General features: G+C 43.6%; 2 protein-coding genes across 4 annotated transcripts in view; one reads left to right on the plus strand and one right to left on the minus strand.

Moving 5' to 3' along the window:
- Positions 1 to 5226, plus strand: part of C7H3orf52 (chromosome 7 C3orf52 homolog) — a 28374-nt gene extending 23148 nt beyond the window's left edge. The window contains exons 5-6 of the mRNA XM_069472596.1: positions 619 to 800; positions 4586 to 5226. Coding sequence (XP_069328697.1) covers positions 619 to 800; positions 4586 to 4590 — 187 coding nt within the window. The 3' untranslated portion in view covers positions 4591 to 5226. The remainder of the gene's footprint in view (positions 1 to 618; positions 801 to 4585) is intronic.
- Positions 5227 to 12307: 7081 nt separating this feature from the next.
- On the minus strand, positions 12308 to 21723 carry GCSAM (germinal center associated signaling and motility). Of its 3 annotated transcripts, none has more exons than XM_069472598.1 (6): positions 21695 to 21723; positions 18962 to 19030; positions 16242 to 16286; positions 15200 to 15246; positions 13528 to 13556; positions 12308 to 12622 (listed from the first exon to the last, which is right to left on the minus strand). In XM_069472598.1, exons 1-6 carry the CDS (start codon positions 21721 to 21723, stop codon positions 12308 to 12310), a joined length of 534 nt encoding a protein of 177 aa, XP_069328699.1. The 3 variants fall into 3 exon arrangements, with proteins under 3 accessions (XP_069328699.1, XP_069328698.1, XP_069328700.1); XM_069472597.1 differs by having other exon boundaries at positions 18962 to 19036; XM_069472599.1 differs by lacking the exon at positions 16242 to 16286.
- Positions 21724 to 21929: the final 206 nt, after the last annotated feature.

Genomic DNA, 21929 nt, shown 5'->3' on the forward strand with positions numbered 1-21929 from the left:
CCTGCCTTAGGGGCCTCTGGAACTGGAATTGAGACAGAAAAGTTTTTCACTTGGGGGACAAACCAGGGAATTACGATTCCTTGCAGGACATAGAGCAATCTCTGTGAGAGTTTAGGAGTTCTGAACCCAGGCAATGGCAGGGAGCTTTGGGCCCTGCATAAAACATTCTTATAGGTTGAATAAAGAGCTGGTTAAACTGAATGGCTCTGGCATGCATTCGTGGGGGCAGCGTTAAGAACATGGAGAAGGGAATGTATGAAGAGAAAAGGTCAGGCTTCCTGGGCTTGCCTTAGGGGGAAAGGCTGAGGTTGGGACCGACAACCTGTCAACCCTGGCATCTTCCTTGACGGTAGCTGGGCTGCTCCTCTCCCTTCGACGTCCTCTCCAAGTGGACTCTGAGGGGATGGGCACTAGATGGAAGGAGGAGGTCAGGATCACCTCAACTTTTTGTGATGGACCTATGGAACAGGATTCTCCTAGGACAGCACATTCTTCTAGGACAGAACACCCTTTGCTATTTTGTGCTGGAAGAACATGCAGCACTGAAAACATGTTATTGCTAAATTTGATTTCCTGAGTTGCAGTGTGATTCTGTTTCTTGTTTGATTTGCCTTTTAGTGGTGAAAATAGCACAGTGACCTACCACCTGCAGTTCGGGGTTCCATCGGATAATGAAAATTTTATGAAGTATATGATGAGTGAGGAGTTGGTGCTGGGCATTTTGCTACAGGATTTCCATGATCAGAACATACCTGGTTGTGAGAGTCTGGGGCTCGATCCAGAATCCCTCTTGCTGTACGGTAAGTAGAGCAAGTAAAGAAGTCGGAGTTGTGATGATAAATGAGTGAACCAGACTGGGGACAGATGCTCTGCTTTGGTTTGACAACCTTGGTGACATGGTATGATGTCAAAACATTCATCCACTGACTCGTCCACTCGGCCCATGTTGTTTCTGTGCAAGAATGTTCCGTGCTCTATGGAGGTTACCTAGTCCCTGCCCTCCGCAACAAGACACTGTAGTTAGAAAAAATAATCATGGAAAAGATAATTGAACTATAAAGATGAAGGTTGGTAAATGTTTCCTTGTTGTGGTTCATCCACCTTCTATGCCCCGTGTTCTCTTTTACAACATCATTAGCAACCTTTATGTGGTTTCACAAGAGAATTAAGTATTGAGGAATTTGAAATAAAGGGTATAGCTAGTGGTTGAAAGATTATCTCCATATGGGGAACCTTTTTGTTTTTCTGTTGAAGGCCACTGAATTCATTAAGAAATTAATGGAGGGGCATAAAAAAGCAAATTGATTTCTTTCTCTAGAAAATTAAAACAAATTTATTCATTTACTTTTAAAACTGGAAACCGAACAAGGAAATTAACATGTTATTTAATGAACACGGCCAACACCCTACTTGTCAGGTTCTGAGAACCTTCTTTTTTTTTTTGAGATAAGGTCTCACTCTGTTGCCCAGGCGGTAGTGCGGTGGTGTCATTGTAGCTCACTGCAACCTCAAACTCCTGGGCTGAAGCGATCCTCCTGCCTCAGCGGCCCGAGCAGTTGGGACTACAGGTGTGTGCCAACATGCCTGGCTAATTTTTCTATTTTTTGTAGAGACAGGGTCTTGAACTCCTGGCCTCATGCAATCCTCCCGCCACACTCTCCCAAAGTGCTAGGATGACAGGCATGAACCACTGTGCCAGCCTTAGACTCTGAGAATTTTTAACGCTTTGCGTAAAACCTGACAAAAAGGAAGATTGGAAGGCAAAATGGCTCCACACTTTGGAAACGTCCTTTCGTTGCTTCTGGACCAGAGCATTTGCCTCTCTTATGATCTCATCTCATTTCTCACTTCTGATACGTCACTTGGAGGCATGTTGGCTCTTGTTTAGCCTAGGCTGCCAACAATCTTGGGCGTTTTATTCTCTCATCCACGGTCCATGAAAAACACTTTCCACGCATTAGTAGGTACTCAGTAAGTACTTCTTAAGTGAATGAAGAAGGGAAATTAGAAGAGGTGGTTAGCAGCAGGTGCAGTGGCAGCAGTCTAGAACCAAAAGAGTGGAACGGAGGATTGCAAAGCACGTGTGTTACTACGTGGTTCGAGAAGAGGTGTTTATGATGACATTTCTTGATGATGGGAGAGAAAGTAGAGTAATCTCAGCCTAGGAAGGCACAGAGTTTTGTGCAGCAGTTCTTAAAGCTTTCTTTTCCCAAATGAATAAAAGGATTGACATTCAGAAGGACAAATTTTAGCTCACTGGAAAATTCTCATAGATGAGTAGTTTTCTCACAGAGTATCCTGAGTAAATAAAGTGTGTCTGTGGGCCAGGCAGACCCCATATGTGTGTGGGGTGAAGAGATTATGCCCCTGTTACAGGCATTTTAAAAAGAAAGGGAAACCCCCCAAGCCTTCAGCTGCCACCTGCGTAATGAGGCGTGCGATGCCGTTGGGGCCACTGCTGCGTGTGACTGGTCTTGAGTTTCTGAGGCCCCTCTATGAATTGCGGTGCTGGCTCCTTCCGAACGGAGGCAAGGGAGGTGGGAGGAGGGGGAGGAAAGGTTTGAGAGGGTAAGAGGCTGAGAGGTCCATACAGAGCAGGATAGAGGGCATCGCTGGTGAGGCCCCGGGAGGTCTGAGAAGACCCTGAGCTCAGCCAGAGACCCTCAGAGCCACTTCCCCAGGGCCAGGCGCTGGGCGCTGGGGATACAGCCGTGAGTTGCACAGTCCCTGCTCTTCTGGAGACTGTCCTCTTCCTCTCAGACATTTCTTCTGCGGGGCCATTCTGTGACCCATGTCCCACTTTCCAGAGCATGAATGTGCAATATTTGAGTCATTTTCTATTTTCAGGAATGTGAGCTTCAGCCCCCTCTCAAATGGAAGGGTAGACAGTGGCCAGTAGGGAGGCGAGGAGGGAAGAGAGACGCGTAGCAGGCAAGCAGAGGGAGGGACAAGCCCAGAGCCAACGCTCAGAAAGGGGAAGACGTGTCAGGAGAGGCGGAGTGAGGCCGAGTGGGTTCTTAGGCCAGTTTCCGTGTACACATCAGTGTGGGCTTGGCGGGCTTAGCCTCCCATCCCCATGATTGCTGGGCAGCTAGTTGCTCACAGTGATAATGTTCTTAGTCTTCTAAGAGCAAAGACTCTTAAGATGATGACATATGTTTGGTTCATATGTCCTTTAGAGATTTGAGGACAGCTGTGTCCCTTCTCCCCAGAAAATAAAATGCACATACCCCTCCTCACTACATAAAATTGTACAATTCCAGAGATTCCAAGGAGTCCCTTGATACCAGCCTGCGGTCCACTGGGGGTTCATGTGTGTGTATTTTAGAGGTGGAACCTTAATTCAGATTGCAATTTGGATTTCTGAGGGGTTTGTGTGTGTACGCTTCTCATTCTCTAATTTGGAAATACAGTAATTATTTTGACCTGACTGCAGGCATATTTTAATTCACTGTAAAAATGAAAGCTTTCCTTAATATGTAATTATAAAGGAATTTTGAAAACTCCTCACTCCTCACCCTTCTCTGTTTTTAATCGTCTTCATCCTAGGGATGGGTGGGGCCCGGGTAAGATGGGGAAGTCTGTTTCACTAATGTCAAAGAATAAGTCAGAAGCATGAGTTATTTTGGACACAGATTGGTTACTTGGCACTATTTCCTCACATTGGGAAGGAGTCAGTCGTAGTACACTGGGGAAAAAAAGGCAAAAACAGGATTTTTGTGAGAGAAGAGGAAACAGTCTAGGCAGTGAGAACAGTGAATCTCACTGGCACATTTTGGGGTAGGCTGATGAGTGATGCTGACATAGGGCATCGTGTGTGTTCTGTCCTTGGAAAGGTTTCTTGCTGAGTGAGGAGTGCCATTTGCATTGTTTATGGATTCTCCAGGAAAGTGGAGAGTTTAACTGCAGAGCACTGGTTCTCATCCTGGGAGCGATTTGCCCCCCAGGGGTATTGGCAATGTCTGGAGACATTTTTAGTTGTCACAACTGAAAGTGTATGTGAGATACTAGCATCTAGTGGGCATGAGCCAGGGACTCCTCTAAACACCCTACAAGGTGCACAGCACAGTTCTCAACAACAAAGAATTATCCAGCCCCAGATGCCAGTCATGCCAAGGCTGAGAACCCTGCTGGGGGGACGTGGGCTCTCCCTGCACCGTGTCAGTGAGCGCGGGTCTTGCATGTGCACCTCCACCATGGCCGGCTCTGCTCCATTTCCTGCATCAGGATTTCTCATGCTGTATCATACACGTTTTAAAAAACTAAAGCTTCAGAGGTATTTTTATGGTTAGATCATGAAAAAGGACTGAATGTTAAAATGTTCTTAGTATCCAAAAGCCACATCAAAATGTTTATCATGGGATATTTATCATGTTGCTCATTTGCAATAAGCAACAAATAATAAATGTCATTGGCCCTTTGAAAAGTATTCCGAGGTGTGTGTGTACTGAAGAGTAAACATCCTCTGTTAGGAATTTACAAACATTCTAATTTTATCTAAGACTTACTCAAACAAAATCAAATAAAAACATAAATGATGATTTTAAAAATTAATGACTTCTGTTCACCTGTGTTTTCTTTTCAGAATGAAGTGGTGGAGGTTGGTCCATGTCCGAAAGCAGTGCTCCACTGAGTTTTGGAGATGAAGAGCATTCTTTCTGTTTTACTGAAAAAATCCTGTGGATCCATATAGAAGAACCCGGCAATGACCGGAGGGGTGGAGACTGGGCCTTTCTCTCCCGATCCTGCACAGTTACAAAGTCTGGCTCAATGTCCAGCAAAACAGCTCCTGGGCACTGCCCCAGCTGGGTCCAGTCTAAACAGAGGTCAGTGGGCTCGCCACACCATGTGAGGTCACTGCTATTCTTGAAGCACCAGCTGCCTCCGCCCACACGTGGACACTTTCTCTTTGGGGTGGGGGTGGTGCACTGCCTCCTTTTAGGCAGGGTCTTCTTGGCGTTGCTGCTGCAGCAGGGAGAGGCAGGCAGCCAGGTGAGGGAGATTGAGCCAGTCGCTCACTGAAATTCCCCTCCTTCCTCTCACCATTATATTAGCTCTACCTCTAAGCCAGGCTGTGAGGACAGGGAAAGCACTTTACAAGACCTGAGCAGCGTAGCTGTGTGTCTACTTGCATGACCCGTGTAAGACACCTGGGTATCTTAGCAAACCAGCCTTAGGCATATCAACGTAATGTTACTGTGATGTAGATATTTGTGTGTATATATATTTGTGTATATGTATATAGCTACAGGAAGAAGATGTATGTTTCTTAATTATTTTGCATCTCCTCATTGTTCCTGTGATTCCTGAACGCCTGTTTTGGAAACATGAATCCCTTTGAGTTTTGAACATACTGTTATCATTTTGATAGTCACCCCATTTATATTTTTGTAAACTTCCATCAGAGATCATGAAAACTGTTTTTTCTTTCTTTTTTTTTTTTGAGACAGAGTCTCACTCTGTTGCCCAGGCTAGAGTGAGTGCCGTGGCATCAGCCTAGCTCACAGCAACCTCAAACTCCTGAGCTCAAAGGATCCTCCTGTCTCAGCCTCCCGAGTAGCTGGGACTACAGGCATGTGCCACCATGCCCAGCTAATTTTTTCTATATATATTTTTAGCTGTCTATATAATTTCTTTCTCTTTTTAGTAGAGAGGGGGTCTCGCTCTTGCTCAGGCTGGTCTCGAACTCCTGAGCTCAAACGATCCGCCCACCTCGGCCTCCCAGAGTGCTAGGATTACAGGCGTGAGCCACCGCACCCGGCCCTCTTTTTTTTTTTTTTGAGACAGAGTCTCGCTCTGTTGCCGGGGGCAGAGTGAGTGCCGTGGCATGTGAGTGCCGTGGCGTCAGCCTAGCTCACAGCAACCTCAAACACCTGGGCTTAAGCGATCCTATTGCCTCAGCCTCCCGAGTAGCTGGGACTACAGGCATGCACCACCATGCCCAGCTAATTTTTTCTATATATATTTTTATTTGGCCAAATAATTTCTCTCTATTTTTAGTAGAGACAGGGTCTCGCTCTTGCTCAGGCTGGTCTGGAACTCCTGACCTCGAGCAATCCACCCACCTTGGCCTCCCAGAGTACTAGGATTACAGGTGTGAGCCACTGTGCCCAGCCTCATGAAGACTGTTTAACATCTGCTGTGGATATTACACATTGGCTCTTTACTGCCCAGTATCCTTAGGTATTGAGTTTGTATCTTATCACGGGTGGTTGTGATATAGGAAGAACCACTCTCCTTTGGAAATAAGCCGTTGGAAGCTTAATGCAAGATCATTTGGGAGCTAGGAGGAGTATTAGCGACTGTATGGTCATCTGTGGTTATAGAATTGCCTGTCATGAGGCAACAGAGTATTTGTTTTATTGGGAAAATTGCTTTGTTGATAATTTACCGAGAGAAAGAGTTTTGTGGGTATACAGTGAGAGACTCCTAGCCCCGATCTCTCAGTTAAATTCCTGTGGGAGGAAGTCCATGGGAGGGCAGCTGTGTAAGGTGTGTGGCAGACTGTTTATCACAGGCTAGATTTCACTTGAGCTCTTTACAACCCAGGACTCTGAATAATGTGAATTTGCTTTCTTATTTAACTAAAATATACATGTACTGTAGCTTATTGTCTCATTTTAAGGATAGTTCCTTAAATAGTGACGCTAATGGATTTCCCTTCTTCCTCTTTATTTTTTACATGTCAAATGTGAGACTTAGTGCCTTAGAGCCTTTCTTATTTTTAGAAAATAATGGAGAATTTTAATGGAGAATGATTTAAAAACATGTACAATAAATTCTTTTTGCATCTGTGTTGTTGCATTCACATCTGCCTCAAACGGGTTGACTCTCCAGGGCTGTGCTTTGGGCTGGCATTTTCCTGCAGTGAATGATGTTGAAAGTGATCTTTTCACTTTCCCGAGGGAAGCTTCCTCTTCTGAGTGAATAAGAGCTAGCTGGGTTGGGCTGGGGAGGGCTGGGTTCTCCTCTCTGCTCTAGCTAGAGCAGGGAGTGGCCTTCCATGCCCTCCTCCTCCTCTGAGGGCCCTCTCTGGGGCTGGAAGGAAGAGCCCGTTGCATCTGGAAACAGGATTTAGTTTCATTCTTCCTTTCTTCTTTAGAAAGCACGAAGATTCGAGCACTTTGTCTTGGGTTTTGACCACTTGCAAGTCATAAAGGGGACTTTCCATAGGCTTGATTTTTTGACCTAAATAGTGTGGAAAGGACTGACCTTTGTGACTGAAGCATTTTGAGGTGTTTGGAAAAAAAAAAAAAATGGCCCATGCTTTCTTATACGCTGTTCTGCTATAGGAAAGAAACATATTGGTCATCATACATCTTAAATGACAGGCATAATGCCTTGTGCCTGTAAGGTTTTAACAAATATCTGTGAAACAACTAAAGGATTTGAGAAGAAAAACTGCTCTTTTCTGTAAGTCACTTAGATGTGGACATGTTACTGAAAACTCAGCATTTGTCCACGAGGCCGAATCAGAAGAACAAGGATAAGTGTTTTGGGGAGGAGGAAATAGATTTATTTTACCTGCAAAGGAAGAAAAATGGCAGACCATCTCATCTCAAAATCCAAATTTTTCCTGAACATAGGTAGAAATACGGAGCTTTTAAAGAGAGAGCCCCTCAGTTCTATTGTGTTTAACTATTCTAATCGTCCCATCTCTGCCAAAGACAAAGCCTGTGAACTCCTCCAGCCACCCCTGGGGGGCTGGTGCCACTTGGGATAAGAGCAAAAGGCCTTTTCCCTGCTCCTCCCTACCACTGGCCTGAGGCAGGGATGCAGGTTTCAGTTCTCAAAGAGTCATGGAAATTTCAAAGAGAAAGAAATTTTTTTTTTTGCTGTTTTTTTTTTTTCCAGGCCATTCCCTCTGTTATGTATTCCCCACTCTCAATATTTTGCTTCCATATCTATGGGAGAAGGGGTGACTACTCTGTTATAAATAGTGTGGAGACAGCCAGATCAGTGGAACCCACTCCTGTCCCCCTGCCAACAAAATTCTAGTCATGTGTCCAATCCTTTTTTGCTTTTCAATTTAATTTAGTTCTGTAGATCTTTAAAAGTAATGTGTTTTATGGAAGCCTATATGAGATACCAATGGAGAAGAAGACAACAATAAGAAAAGAAGCTGCTAGTGTTATTAGGGAGTCAGGACCTGCCCAGATGAAATAGGAAACAGCAGGAAAAAATACCTTAAAAACAAAGACAGACAAACTGTAGGGCTATGGGTGGTCAGAGAAAAGAGTGGTCAGTATAGTTTAATTGGAAAAGGCCTTATGTAGGAAATAGGACTCTAACTGAACCCTGAAGCACTGGTGGGATTTGAATAAGCAGATTTACCTTCCTTAATGTTTGTGTTTGCTGGGGCTGGAATGCAGTGGGGAGGTCATAGCTCACTGCAGCCTCAAACAGCTGAGCTCGAGTGATCCTCCTGCCTCACCCTCCCCAGTGGCTGGGACTACAGGCACGTGCCACCACAACACCCAACTAATTTTTGTGTTTTTTGCAAAAATGAGGTCTCCGTATGTTGCCCAGGCTGGTCTCAAACTCCAGGCCTCAAGCGATCCTCTTGCTTCAGCCTCCCAAAGTGCTAGGATTATAGGTGTGAGCCACCACGCTCTGTCTCTCCTTTTACTTTTAGATGTGAATTCTGGACATGAACTCCTGCCCTATTCAGAGTCTGGTAAATGCTAAGAAAAATGGGAGAGGTCTCTTAAAGTTCTCCCTTCTCTCCCATGACTGTTTCATTGCTTTGAAATAAGTTAGTTCACACTGTTGCCACATTGCAGGCAGCTTTATCCACAGACATCCTTTAATGTTTCCTATAGGATTAGAGATCATGGACTTAGGATCAAAAGGGAGCCCTCCATCTTACAGTTGGTAAACCAAGGCCTGGAGAGCTGGAAGGACTAGCCCAGAGATCCACGGTTTGTTGTGGGCAAAGTCCAGCCTGCTGGGCAACCACACATGATGAATGGCCTGGTAGCAGCCCCAGGTGCACGCTCAGATCAGGCTTGGTTGACATCTGGGAGTCCATGAGGAGCGCAAACAGTCGGGAGAAGGGATGAATTGAGAGGGAAGGCCACTAGACTGCAGAAGACTTTCTGTGATGATAATGACCACTCAAGGCTTCACCAAGCGCCTTGCAAAAGAACCCTCTGTAGGAAGCCCATTGAACAGTTGGAAGAACCCAGGCACACTTAGATCAAGGGGCATTCTGAGGCTATAGGCCTAGAAAAGAACAGAGTCAGATAAATGTAAACAGTCTCCTTTTCTCTACAAGTCCCTGTGGAGTCCCATAGACTCCTTTTTCTGTTCTGCCTCTGACCTTCTGTCTCTGAGAATATCTGAAGCACTTCTCACCCAAGTTTGTCCTGAAAACATTAACATTTGAACTTGTCAGCAGTAGATTTTCCCGCCCTGTCTACACCCTCTTCCTATTTTTCTCTTCTGTTTTCAATAAGAATTTATTCACAGAATAAGGGATTATTTATAGATGCTGGTATGCACGTAAAACGGAAACCACAGAGTCTGCAGTTGCTGCATAAATTGTGCCTCTGACTTTTGGCTATGTACAGTTTTAAGACCAGCATGGTGGAGGGGGATGTTCTGGTTATATCTGTGATGACGCTGAGCTTCAGTTTGTCTATCAAGAAGAGGGATTCTTATACTGAGGGGTTGTATACCTAACCCCTTAAAATCATATACAAATGTGTATGGGGTGTTTGTGTGAGTGTGTGAGAATATACATTTTCTGCAAAGAGGGCACATATCTTTCATCAGAAATCCTGAAATCTATAGAAAACAGGATCAGCATTATATACTGACAGTGGATTTTTTTGACATTAAAATATATTTACTAGAAAATTTGAGACTTTTACACATTAAGTACATTAAAGTCCTATCATAGAATCTTTTTCCTCAATTTTTTTGTTAATAATATTTTTGATTGACAAATCTCTGTATACATTATAGTGAGTACTTTAAAGCACTCCGAAATGGCTCTCCTCAAAAATAATTCCATTTCATAATCCCTTTATTATAAAGACAACTTTCTTTGGTTAAGTATTTATGCTTAATATGTTCCTGATAAAAGGTACGTACTGTTTGGTACAGGTAATGCTTTCACAGATAAGGTTCAAACAAATATAACTTAACTGTATTAGGAATATTTCAACCAACCAACTTTCACAATGGTCCAACATCCGTGTGAAAAGTCCCAGCATAACCCCATTGATCGGGTGTTTCTGCGTCACTAGAGGACTGCTGAGTGACCCTGGATCACCAGATGCATCAGCATGTTTTTCTCCATACATCATAAAATATTTTTGTTTCTCTCTCCTCTTTGATATCTTTTATTCAGAGTCTGTGATAGATGATTTGCATACATTAGATGTAATCCTTCTGTTTATGGGGTGAGAAAGCTGAGCCTCCAAGTAACAGGTTCAATGTCACAGAGGGAGGAAGAGATAGAACCAGAATTTGAATGACTGATTATCTGTCGCTGGGGTCCACACTCTTTCCCCTAATTCATGTTACATCTCGTACAGTATTCGCTGCTCCTTTTGAACCTGAGTGAATCTTGGTCAAGGATCAAAGTTAGGGTTCCATGGGAAAAAATTTTGCTAAAAGTAGGAAGTTAGCAGAGGACAAGATACCAAGATGTGATTGGCTCTCTAACTGAAGGCCATTGACTGGCTGAAGTCTCAGTAAACCTGTGACACATTCACACTCAAGCAACTGGATTTATCTCCATTTGGCACTTAGCACATTTTAAATGGCAAAGCTATTTTGCTTTGGTTAATTTTGAGAACAAAACAGTAAATATAATGTATCTGCGGCTTGTGTCAACAAAACTCTTATTATTTTAACATCCTTAAACTTAGGACAGTGGCTTAGGTTAAGTAAAACAGCAAGTCAAGAACACAGGTGTGAATATAGAAATAGATGAATTTGCTAAACTGTCTTAGTCTCACTCATCCAATTTGTGGTTTTTAATATTTTTATACCGTTGTAATAGTACCTGCTCTTATGCCTCAATAACCAAACACATTTCTGTTGAGTTTGTCTCAGACTATGATCATTCAGAGCAGAGGGCTGCAAATTTTTTTCCAGAAAGGGCCAATGTATAAATATTTTTGGCTTTGTAGGGCCTATTGTTTATATCACAACTATTCAACTCTCCCATGGTTGGGCAACCATAGAAAGTATGTAAACAAATGAGTGTGGCTGTGTTCCAAAATAACTTTATTTACAAAAACAGGTGGTGGGCCAGGTTTGGCTTGGGTGCCATAGTTTGCTGACCCCTTGTTTAGAGGATAGACATAATTCTAGGAACACCAAAGAAAAGGTGAGGAAAAGTAAATAACCAGGGCATACCGTGGAGTGTTCATTAGAGAAGGTGAGTGTGTGTTATTTTTCCCATGTGAACATTTTATTCATATTTTTATACATTACATTATTAAATATATACATTTGCCATAGAGGGTCTTCTATGTAGTATATTGGAGGAGTACTGAATTGGAAGCCAGGAGAAAATCAGGCTCTCAATAAAGTTTCGCCACTAACTTTAATGTATCATTGGGCAAATTATCCTCTCTGAGCCAAAAAAGGATAGTGGGATTGAAGAATCTCTGAGGATCTTTCTACTCTAACAATCTCTGATGCTATGATTGTCTTATTAAGATTTCGAGGGAGAAATACAAAGTCAAAACCAAAATCATGTTAAGTTAAAATTATATAAAAATCTGGCCTGGAACCTCCTGATTCAACTCACATAACCAACAAAGCCATGGAAGCCAATGTGGAGGACGTGGCCCAGACGCATGGAGTGAGAGCAACACCGCTGGCTCCCGGTGGGGGTGTGGCTGAGCTGGAAGGTTGCTGTAATGAGTGAACTCCACCCTGGGTAGTATAAGGGTATAATGGTGTAATGAGTAAAGCTTCCTGGTGACTTCAGAGAAAAATGATGGGGACACTTTATAACAAGATCCCTACAGAAGAGCAGAACCCTCTGAGGTGTGCACAGCTGTAGGAGAACCAGGGAGCCTCTCCCACCTCCCACCCCAAACCACTTAGAACCAAAGACCATCACTACTTTCTCAAATAGTGGCGTTCAGGATAACTGGTTGGTCTTTGGATGGTAGCTGCTGAGCAAGATCTAAGAGGCCCTGTGGTTTGGAACCCATGCTCTGCAGGGAAAGGGTTGTTGTGGGAGTGAGCTAAGGGATCTTTGCACCCCTTCACCTCAACCTCACCCCCACCCCCAACTTTTATTTGCTGATGTTAAACAAATGCTCTTCTAACTGCTGCATTATAAATGGGAAAACTTAGTCTCAGGAGGGCCTGTAAGCAGACGTGGCTGTTGCAGAAAGTACGAGGAGACTCTGGGAGGCATGAGAAGTTCATATACATCTTCCTGGGAAGGTGGGTGCCTCGGGGTGGAAGGCACACGGAGAAGGGAATACTCAGTCTCAGTTCCTCCCAAGCACTCTCTGGGCCTCTCAGCCTCGCTGGAAACGTTCTCATAGTACTCCTCAGCAGAGTTCCCGGATGGCCTTCTCTGGAGGACCCCGTGATTGATGAGGGTGTAGCACAGCTCCTCTGTGTAGGTCTGGTCAGAGGTGCCCTGCTGGTCAAAGGAGAGCCACGATCAAGTTTGGCCTCTTGTCATTCCCTTTATATTTCAGTTGCAACACAGGTCTGACCCTAGGTAAAGTTCGTCTTCCATGGCCACCCCCTCTCCAGCTCTTGGCCATTTTTTCTAAACAGCTGTCTCCACCCCAACCACGAGGCAAGATAGCGCCAAAATGCCCACGTTACCCCGAGTACACAGCCTACCCAGGCGTGTCCTCTGCCTCATGTCCACAGCAACCCTTGACCACCCATGCAATTCTCAAGGTCTCAGGGCTCTGCGGGCAGCCCATTCTTATAAAACAGAACAATCTGGTGATAGCTTAATGTTTTGGGGTTATGATATTTAACCACCAAGTCTAGAGATATTTGCATTATTAAATAAGGAAATAACTCAAGGGAAGGTTTCACTCATGATGGAATCTCAGGAGATAAAAGGCAAAGCAGCAAAGTATAGGGCAAAGAGGGTGGATTTTGAAGTGACAGTTTTGAATCCTGGCTCTGCCATCTTGTCCACTGTCAGCTTTGAGGGACTATCACTAAATCTCCTAGTTTTCTCATCTGTAAGATGGTGGGGGCGGGGGAATAACAGTCAGTCTCATGAGGTGGTGGTGGCAGTTACACAAGAGGATGCATGTAAACCACTCAGCATGTTGCCTGTCATAAACAGAATGGTCAGTACATGTCAGTTCCTTTTAATAATTGTACAGCAGAAGTAAGTGGCCACCGCTGCTGCCACCAGGTCCTACATATGCCACCTGGGCTCACAAGCACTGGCATCCAAAGTCTTTCTTCCACGAAGGGGTCAGAAGGGGTCTGGGAGACCAACTCCTCCTCTGTCTGGGAGGCCTGCCAATTCTACCATCATCTCGGAAAATGTCTTAGAGCTGTTCTTATTACCTGGATGGGAGCAGATGATATTCCTTCGTCTGCAGAGAGAAAATACACTCCATGAATTTCAGGTTATGGGGAGATTTGAAGGAACGGGAGGGGAGACTGGAATATAAGCAACTAGAGAACTGGGGCACAGCTGGCAGTAGCCCTTATCCGGCTATTCTGATCTCTGGCACATCCCTGGGGAGAGTCAAGAAACAGCCAGAGCTGTGCTTAGTCTGAGAGGTGGGCCTTTGGATGGGCAATCACACTCTGTTCCTGTCTCCTTCTTCTGCCACTCCCCATCCTTCCTTATACAACATTCACTGCATACTTACTCTGTACCAGGCACTGGGGAGACAAAGAAGAATCAGAAAGCAGTCCCTGTCCTCAAGAGGTTCACAAGCTAGCAAAGGAGGCAGACAAGGGGTTGTGAGAGATCCACAATGCAGAGAGAGGCTGTCATTTCTACCATGGGCGACAGCAGATGGCGAAGGTGTAGGGGCTGGCACTTAAGGAAAGCTTTGCAGGAGAGGAAACTCTTAGGCTGAACCTTCCCGTTCCTGTACCTGCTGGCAGATACAACGAGCAGGCTAATTTTTCAAAAGCCAATTCACTTACAACCAACTGGCTCTGGCCATTGAGCAAAGAGAAAAGTGGACACACCTGCTACCCCCTTGCAAAGACGCCAGCATGAGAAGCAAACACGTGCGCTCACATGGAAGCCCACGGTGGAGGCCGCTGTATGCTGCATGGATGGACATTCTTTCCATAGTGACATCCCAGATTCCCACACCCCCGTAAACCCCTATGGCCACCTAGGACTTTGCTAATTATCATAAGAAAAGCACCTGTGAGTTTTAACATCCGGTTTTATTTCTACCATGTGTTGCTCTGATGGCGATTGGGGTTCCCTGGGACTCACCATCCCCCCGGGTGACATTGCTGGGGGTGGTAGGTCTATATTTTTCATTTACACACCTAACAGGGCTAGCTTTCTACATTCAGCTCGAATGAACTGGGCTTTGAACTCAGGAAGGCAAAGTCAAAAACTCCCCTGTTTCTTCTTCAAAAATCCAATGCCCTTTCCTCAGGCCTACACTTTCTTATTTTTTCTCTTACTTGAGATACTATTCACCATCCTCTCCTTAAATTCTTCTCTCTCCTTAACTTCAACACTGTTCTGTCACCGGAGACCATTGCACCAGCCTCCTAAGTGGTTTTGTGGCATTTGCTCTTGTCAATCTTTGCCACAATTTGTTCTCCACAGAGGAGCTGGGGAGATCTCTTTAATGCAAATCTGATCATACCTGCCCCCTGTGTAAAGCCCTTCAGTGTCTCCTGTAGCTAGCTCTCAAGACGAAGGTGCAAATCTTTAGCTTGGCCACCAGACCCTCCTCTCCCCTGTGCTCTCCGTAGTATGCCTTTTGCCTCCACCTCTTGCATTGACTGTCCCCAGTTAACTCCTCCAACCTGCAGACCTCAGGCACTGACTGAGGAATGTGGAGATGAATGAGCCACCCCCTGCTTCCGGGAGCTCACAATCTAGTAGGGAAAAACACGCAATTGGACAGATTGCAGCAAAATGTGAGGGTATTATACTAGAAATGTGCCCAAAGCACTTTGGGAGCATAGAGAAGGGGCGGTTTGGAAATACAAGTTCACTAAAAGTGAAAATGACAAAAAAGCGATGACTTACTTTCCTTTTGGGAATCTTGTCTCTCTTTAAAAATGTTTGTTTTTTTCCTGTAAGAGAAGGTAAGTTGGTTGTTTTAACATTCAGAACCTCTCAAAGGAAACTATATAAACCTGTAAACTTATTTTTAACTCTTTAATCTGTTAAAGTTATACCACTTTTATAATACCCCCTGCAGTATAAACAAATTAGATAAAAAAGAAGAGAAAACGAAAGATGAGGCCAAGTAGAAATGCATTCCTTTGTGCTTCTCTCTGTCTCTCTTTCTTTCTCTCCTCCCCCTCCCTTTTCTAAATCTGATAGAGAATTGATTTATAGATAGGAAACTATGGTGATATAGGTTGCTTTTTTTGGAGAATATTTTATGACAAAGTAGCAATTTCTTTTCTATCATAAGAGTGAAAGAGCCAGGGTTATTTCTAATCCAATTCTAATCTATGATCTCCAAAACAACCAAACAAATTCCTCCCATAGAGCACACAGTATAAAAGACCCCCTGGAAAAATGCAGTATAAATATTAATATAATGGAAGCCCATTGTCATCTCAGGAAACAAGGACAACATCTGCTGTAAGGAAGATGACCATATGCCCTGGTTTGTTCAGTCTGGTTAATGTCATTATCAATTACTTAGTGACCATTAACTATTTTTAGCATCCTTTTCACTCTCAAAGGTATCCCAGTTTGGATGTTATATGATCACCCTGACTGTAAATTACCTCTGCAAGGGACCGAAATGTGTGCTTCTGTACATGGAGACTCTGGGATTTGCAGTATAAAAAGGAGTCTTTCTCTGTGTTAGTCACTAGTTTCATCCTTGCCTCTGAGGCTTTCCTGTTTGAGGAGAGGATACCACCCATGAGAAACTGTTCCTGTTTCTTACCAAACGTGAAGGGTTGCTTCCCTGATTAGGTGATTGTGTCTGGGCTAGCGACAAGCTTTCGCTGTGGCCACAGACAGCAGGGAGTTCACAGGTAACGCACAGCAAATACCACATTGAAACCACACTTAGGGAAATAACACCTAAAAACAAATCTCCACTCACCATGGAAGGCAGAAACACCCTTCAGTGATGTGGCAATCCCAGCACCTAAAATACCCAAGAGAAATGACGCAAATCACAAGAATGATTTCTGTAGCTTTTTTTCCACAAGAGAGTATTGATCCTAGGTGACTTGGACACATCTCTCATGATAGACTGCCTTTTTCCTTCTAGGACGTAGATGACACTATCAATTCCTAATCAGGGGGAAAAAACTTTCTGTTGTATTCCCAGCAAAGGGAAAAGATTTTCTCATCCTCAATTATAGGGATTTATTTGTGATGAAGAACACGTAAGAGTTATCTTCAGGGAATCAAGGTACAAGGTACAAATGTGTGGACATTATTGAAATCATTTTTTTCAGGCTGGGTGCAGTGGCTCACACCTGTAATCCCAACACTTTGGGAGGCTGAGGTGGGAGGATCACTTGAGGCCACGAGTTTGAAACCAGCCTGAGCAACATATCGAGACCCCCGTCTCTATGAAGAGTAAAAAAATTAGCTTGGCATGGTGGCACTCGCCTGTAGTCCCAGCTACTTGTGAGGCTGATGCAGGAGGATCACTGAAGCCCAGGAGTCTGAGGTTGCAGTGAGCCATGATGATGTCACTGCACTCTAGCCTCTAGCCTGGGCAACAGAGTGAGACCCTGTCTCCAGAAAAAATAAATTAAAAAAAAATTCTTTTTTTCAGGTATGGGTTAAGAAATATCTGTATAGGATTCCACTTCACTGTGAATTTCCTCCAATTTATACTATATTGTAATTGTCTGCTCACTTGTCTATATCCTACACTAGAACGCGAGCTTCTTAAATTGGAACCCATATTTATCTTATTCATCATGGTATGCATCACCAGTGTATGCCACAATGCCTAACACACAGTAAATATTTTTTCAATAAATATTTTGTGAAGATATCAATAAAGAATGAATAGCCAAGAACAGAGCAACTCTAACTGGTGCAGGAGATCATTAAATCTATCCCCTTGGCTCCAGTGGTATAGCTAAATAACAGGATTTATCTCTTTTATGGCAGAAAGGCTGAGAATCTGTCTGCAGTCAGACATCTAGGTTAAAGTCTAAGTATCATTTTGTGTATTTTTCTAAGTTTGAGCCACAGTCAACTACCTACACGGTTGAATGTAGAAGCCCTTTATCTCCAGGAAATCAAGGTACAGGTAACACTTATACTATGTAAAAACATTTGGAAAACACCATGCAAAAATGTCTCCCACAGTGAGCTTTCACATGGATTTCCCTCAGAAGGGGCAGTGGAGGAGAGGCTGCCTGCATGGTGACCTTGGGTGTGCTCACCAGCTTTGCTGCGTGTTCTAGCAGCCTCTAGGGTTGGTGCGTCATCAGAGCCTTTGGGGCCACGGCACCCAGCTGCAGCTCTTCCTCTTCTTCAGGCTACCTTCAGTGCCCTTTAAACCATTCTCTTACATCTCTTGCTTTGTTGCTAAAGAAACATCCTAAGGAAACTACCTAATCACACCAATGCTAAGAAACCAGGTTCACTGAGGAGATATGAGAGTGAGATGAAAGGAGATGGTTGATTTTGAGTTATTGGATCAATATCTCTGAATTCCTTGAGCCGCAGTTTTCTAATCTATAAAATGAGGATACTACACTGCTTACCTCATGGAATTGTAAGGAAGAGATAAAGTTAAATATGGACAACAACTATTTGTAAACTGGGTCTTTCTCAACTTTTCTGCAATTTATTCTTCCATTTCAACATGGATTTTTTGGTTTGAGATGGGTTGAGACAACCTCCATGAAGCAGGTTGGACACATCTCTGTAACCTTAGGCTACCTGCCAGCAATTCCAGGTTTCTGTCTCTTTCACCAAGACTTCCCCGGCTCCCTGGTCCACCTCTTTCTTGTTATGCCCATGGCCCTTCTGATCCATTTCACCATTTGGACTGCTTTAACATATGCACAATTACCACTGCTCCCCAATATGATTCGCAACTTGCACTGACGAAATAAATGTACACTGTTGGGGGCATCTCTGGGTCCCCAGCTCCTAATGTGAGCCTTGGTGTTAAAAAATAGCAACAGGGTTGTTTTTTAGCTGCTACTCTTTCAAAAGCTCCTCTCAAAATTATGTGAAAAGTAACTCCACAGGCCACAGAACAACTGACTTTGCCACCCTTTGGGATTCCTGGACCCTGGGACACTAGCTCCATATTTTAGAGATTCTCTTTCTTGGAGAGAATTCTTTAGGGCCAGGCACTCAAAAGGCCTGATGAGAAAGGGTTGATGGGGCCATCTTGATTGAATAGCATCGGGGTAATCACAACGGTCTCTCCATAAACCTTCCAACAGTTGATGTGACATCGGGGATGTGGTCACTTCAGAAACAGAAAACTAGAGTTAAAATAAAAGGGCTAGGATGGAGCTTGAGCACAAAGGTACTTAGATGGGCCAACAAAGAGACAATAGGAAGTAAGACCCCTTATTTTATAACGGGGTATAACAGGGATTAACAGGGTCTGTTTTCTGTTGCTAGGGGTTACACTAGGCTTCTAGCAGAGTAGCACATCTCCTGTTTAGAGTTTCAAAGCCATTTTGTCTTTGTCCTGTCTTCACATTTGCTACCATTACATCGACGCTGGGTCTAGGCAGGGCCCTTTGTCACGGAGATGAGAAGTCCAGGGCCTGACGCACTTCATTCTTCCTGGGCAAAGGCTGGGAGGAGTCTGGTCAAATTTGCTCTCACCTGGATGTTCTCTGCTCGGTGTTTTGAAGTCTCAGATTCCAAGGCATCTCTTGAGTGTCTCGCTGCCACCTAAAACTCAACATATCAGAAACAGGCTAGGTACTTCCTCTCCAAGCTTCTTGCTTCTTTTTACAATTTTTCCAACTTTCTTCATTTCTGCTATTACCTTCTCCCTGGTTGCCCTTACACCTGTTAATACTCCCTCCTCAAACATGTGCCACAACCTACCTTTGATCTGATGTTCTCTCCACTGCCACAACAGCCCACTGATTTTCTTCAACAACTGTATGCACAGCTAATCCTGAATCATCTGTTCCCAAATGATTCAGGCTGTGAGAATACCAGTGTCCAGACAGAGGCCTCCTTAGCTATAATTATCTGTTTGGTGCAGTTGCAAGAACTGTACACAAGAGATGGGGAGGGTACTGGCCATGTCTCATGTAAATTGCCATTTTTCACAGAAAGCACCGATGCAGAGAACACGGGGTGAAAGGGGAAGAAAAGGATTAAATAAAGAAAACAAATTGGCTCATTGCTTGTGTTGGATTTCTGCATACTCAACTTTTCATTTGCTGAGAATTGGGGGCATAAAGATTAAGAAACTATCACTTAGACACTACTTACTATATCCTAGTCATTTTATGCATTATATTTTGTTTAATCCTAGAAATAATCCCTGAGGTAGATATCATCATCTATTTTTTTTTAACCAATGAGGAAATTGAGGCCAAAAATATCAGGCAATTTGTCTGAAGATCCACAGCCAGTAAGAGGAGAGTCTGGGTTTGCTTCTGGCAGATTCCTTCCTCTGAGGCTCGGAGCTCCTCTCATAAAGGGGTAGTTGCCACTCTATTCAAAGGGAAATTTCCCCAACTTTTGTAATAAATTTGAACTGGAGGGACACAGTGGGGGGTGTGCTGATTGGATGATAACTGGGTGGTAGGGGTGAAGTGGAAAAATCAGATCCTTTAATATATTAAGTGAGACATTTTAAATCAGCATAGAAATGAAGATGCTGGGCCAATTTATCAACTATTTGGAAAAAATATATGTCACACCATACATTAAATGTATGTGGTCAAATGTAAAACAATAAAATCACAAAAAATTATATGTGTGGATTTGTCTTATCTTGGGGGTGGAAAGGATTTTAAGCATAATGCAGTGGCAGAAACTAAAAAGCTTTCTAGATTTAATTCAGTTATCATTAAAATATAATAAACAAAACCATAAAAAATCAGAATGGCACAAGACATGTGTGCCTTGGAAAAATATTTTTTTTGCAATATTTATGAGAAAGGACTAATTTTTTCAAAGAACAAAAAGCTTTTACTATCACTAAAACAAAATAGACCAAAACCCAAAACAAAAACAAGCAAAAGGCATTACTGGTTTTTCACAGATGAGGAAATACAAATGACCAACGAATACAGAAATTTAAAGATAATGCATCCGATGTTATCAGTAGTTATAAATATAATTGCTATTTTATTATTTTTTGTTTATACTTTTCTATTTTCTATTTTTATAACAAAACATATTAATGTCATAATCCTTCCCCCCACACCAGATCTAAAACACAAATTTACATATGTGACTTAATCACTACTTTCTCATTTATATCCTTTCTATATTTTGTTTTCTTTTGTTTTTCCAATCATTCATCTAACACTAACCGAGTGCCTGCTCTGTGCCAGAAACAATGTCAGGAACAATGCCAGGAACTGGGAATTCAAAGATGAATAAGAAATCTCTACATTTGAAGAGCTCACAACTAGATATAAAAATAGTGATTTATAATCTGATAGAAGAATGTAAAGTAGAGGATTGAGAAAGGGTTTGAAGACCCAGGGAGGAGAAGTCTCAGACAATGCTATTCTCAGAAAGGGACATGAGGCTCTCCATAGGATCACCAAGCCTCCTTGTGGCAAGTGGCCACAAGTGGGTCACCTCCTTTTCCTGTGTTCCACTCTCCAGTGACATGAACTGGGAGCTGGGACACCAAACATAATCGTGTAAAGACTTCTCTGGGCAGCTCACTGTCCCTAGACAACCTCATTTTATACCCTCGTTTTGGATGGTATTAATTTTTACAGTGGCTGCTTTGATGTTATTGAAGGTGATGGTCCAAAAAATGAAATTATCTTCTTTGTGTCAGGCACTATGTCAGCACCATGCACGCTAGAACCCTCTAAGGTAGGTATTGTGTTATTATGATTTCACTTAAAATGAGGAAAATAAGTCCAGAAAACTTAAAAGCCAAATTCTCTACCTACTGAGCTGACATCTGCCTACCTGCTTGCAGAGGGTCCACATCAAATGAAGCCTCATGGTGACAGGAAGCTTGCTGTTTATTTTGAACTTCAAATAGTGACTGAAAGGGTGGTGGTGTCTTTGACCTCCTTGTGGAGCGTGAAGAGCTCAGGAGAGCATCCCTTTCTCAGGACCTCAGAAAGTTGTTCCATGTCTTAGGTGGTCGCCTATTACATAACCCTCCCTTGGGGAAGTCTTTCCACCTCTCAGCTATTCTCCTCCAGCTACTCACTGTGATTCTGAGGAGAAGTCAAAACCTATAAGACATTTAGTGCAGTGCCTGGCACCTAGTAGCCACTGAATGCTTGGCAGTTTCCTTAACCTAATTCCCTTCGCCCCCAAGAGCAGCCTCTTTCTGTCCTTCTGGCTGCCTTGCCCTGTCCCCGCTCCCTTGCTCCCCTGCAGGGAGTCTGGACTCACCTGTTCTCCCTCAGCAGAGAGTTTCCCATCCTCTCGGTGATGGAAAGGAGCCTTCTCCGCCGTCCCTTTACCACTTCCCTCTGGCCTGCGTTGTGCTCTGACGGGGCAGTCTTGACTGAAAGACGGGTTGTGTGGCTCTGGCCACCTGTGCAGAGAGAGCTGAAAGGAGAAGGGCATCTCTGCAGAGGGAAGGAAGAGGCCAGGGGGAGGGGAATTACAGGCACACACGTGCAGA

The sequence above is a fragment of the Eulemur rufifrons genome, chromosome 7 (assembly GCF_041146395.1).
Source record: "Eulemur rufifrons isolate Redbay chromosome 7, OSU_ERuf_1, whole genome shotgun sequence".
In the NCBI taxonomy this organism is placed as follows: domain Eukaryota; kingdom Metazoa; phylum Chordata; class Mammalia; order Primates; family Lemuridae; genus Eulemur; species Eulemur rufifrons.

Excerpts from the sequence above, each read along its gene's own strand:
- GCSAM (XM_069472597.1), bottom strand. The coding sequence starts at position 21,723 with ATGGGAAACTCTCTGCTGAGGGAGAACAG. Across the intron at positions 15,247-16,241 it reads GGGTGTTTCTGCCTTCCATG|GAAAAAAACAAACATTTTTA; the intron begins GTGAGTGGAGAT and ends CTTCTCTTACAG. Across the intron at positions 13,557-15,199 it reads ACAAGATTCCCAAAAGGAAA|ACGAAGGAATATCATCTGCT; the intron begins GTAAGTCATCGC and ends TTCTCTCTGCAG.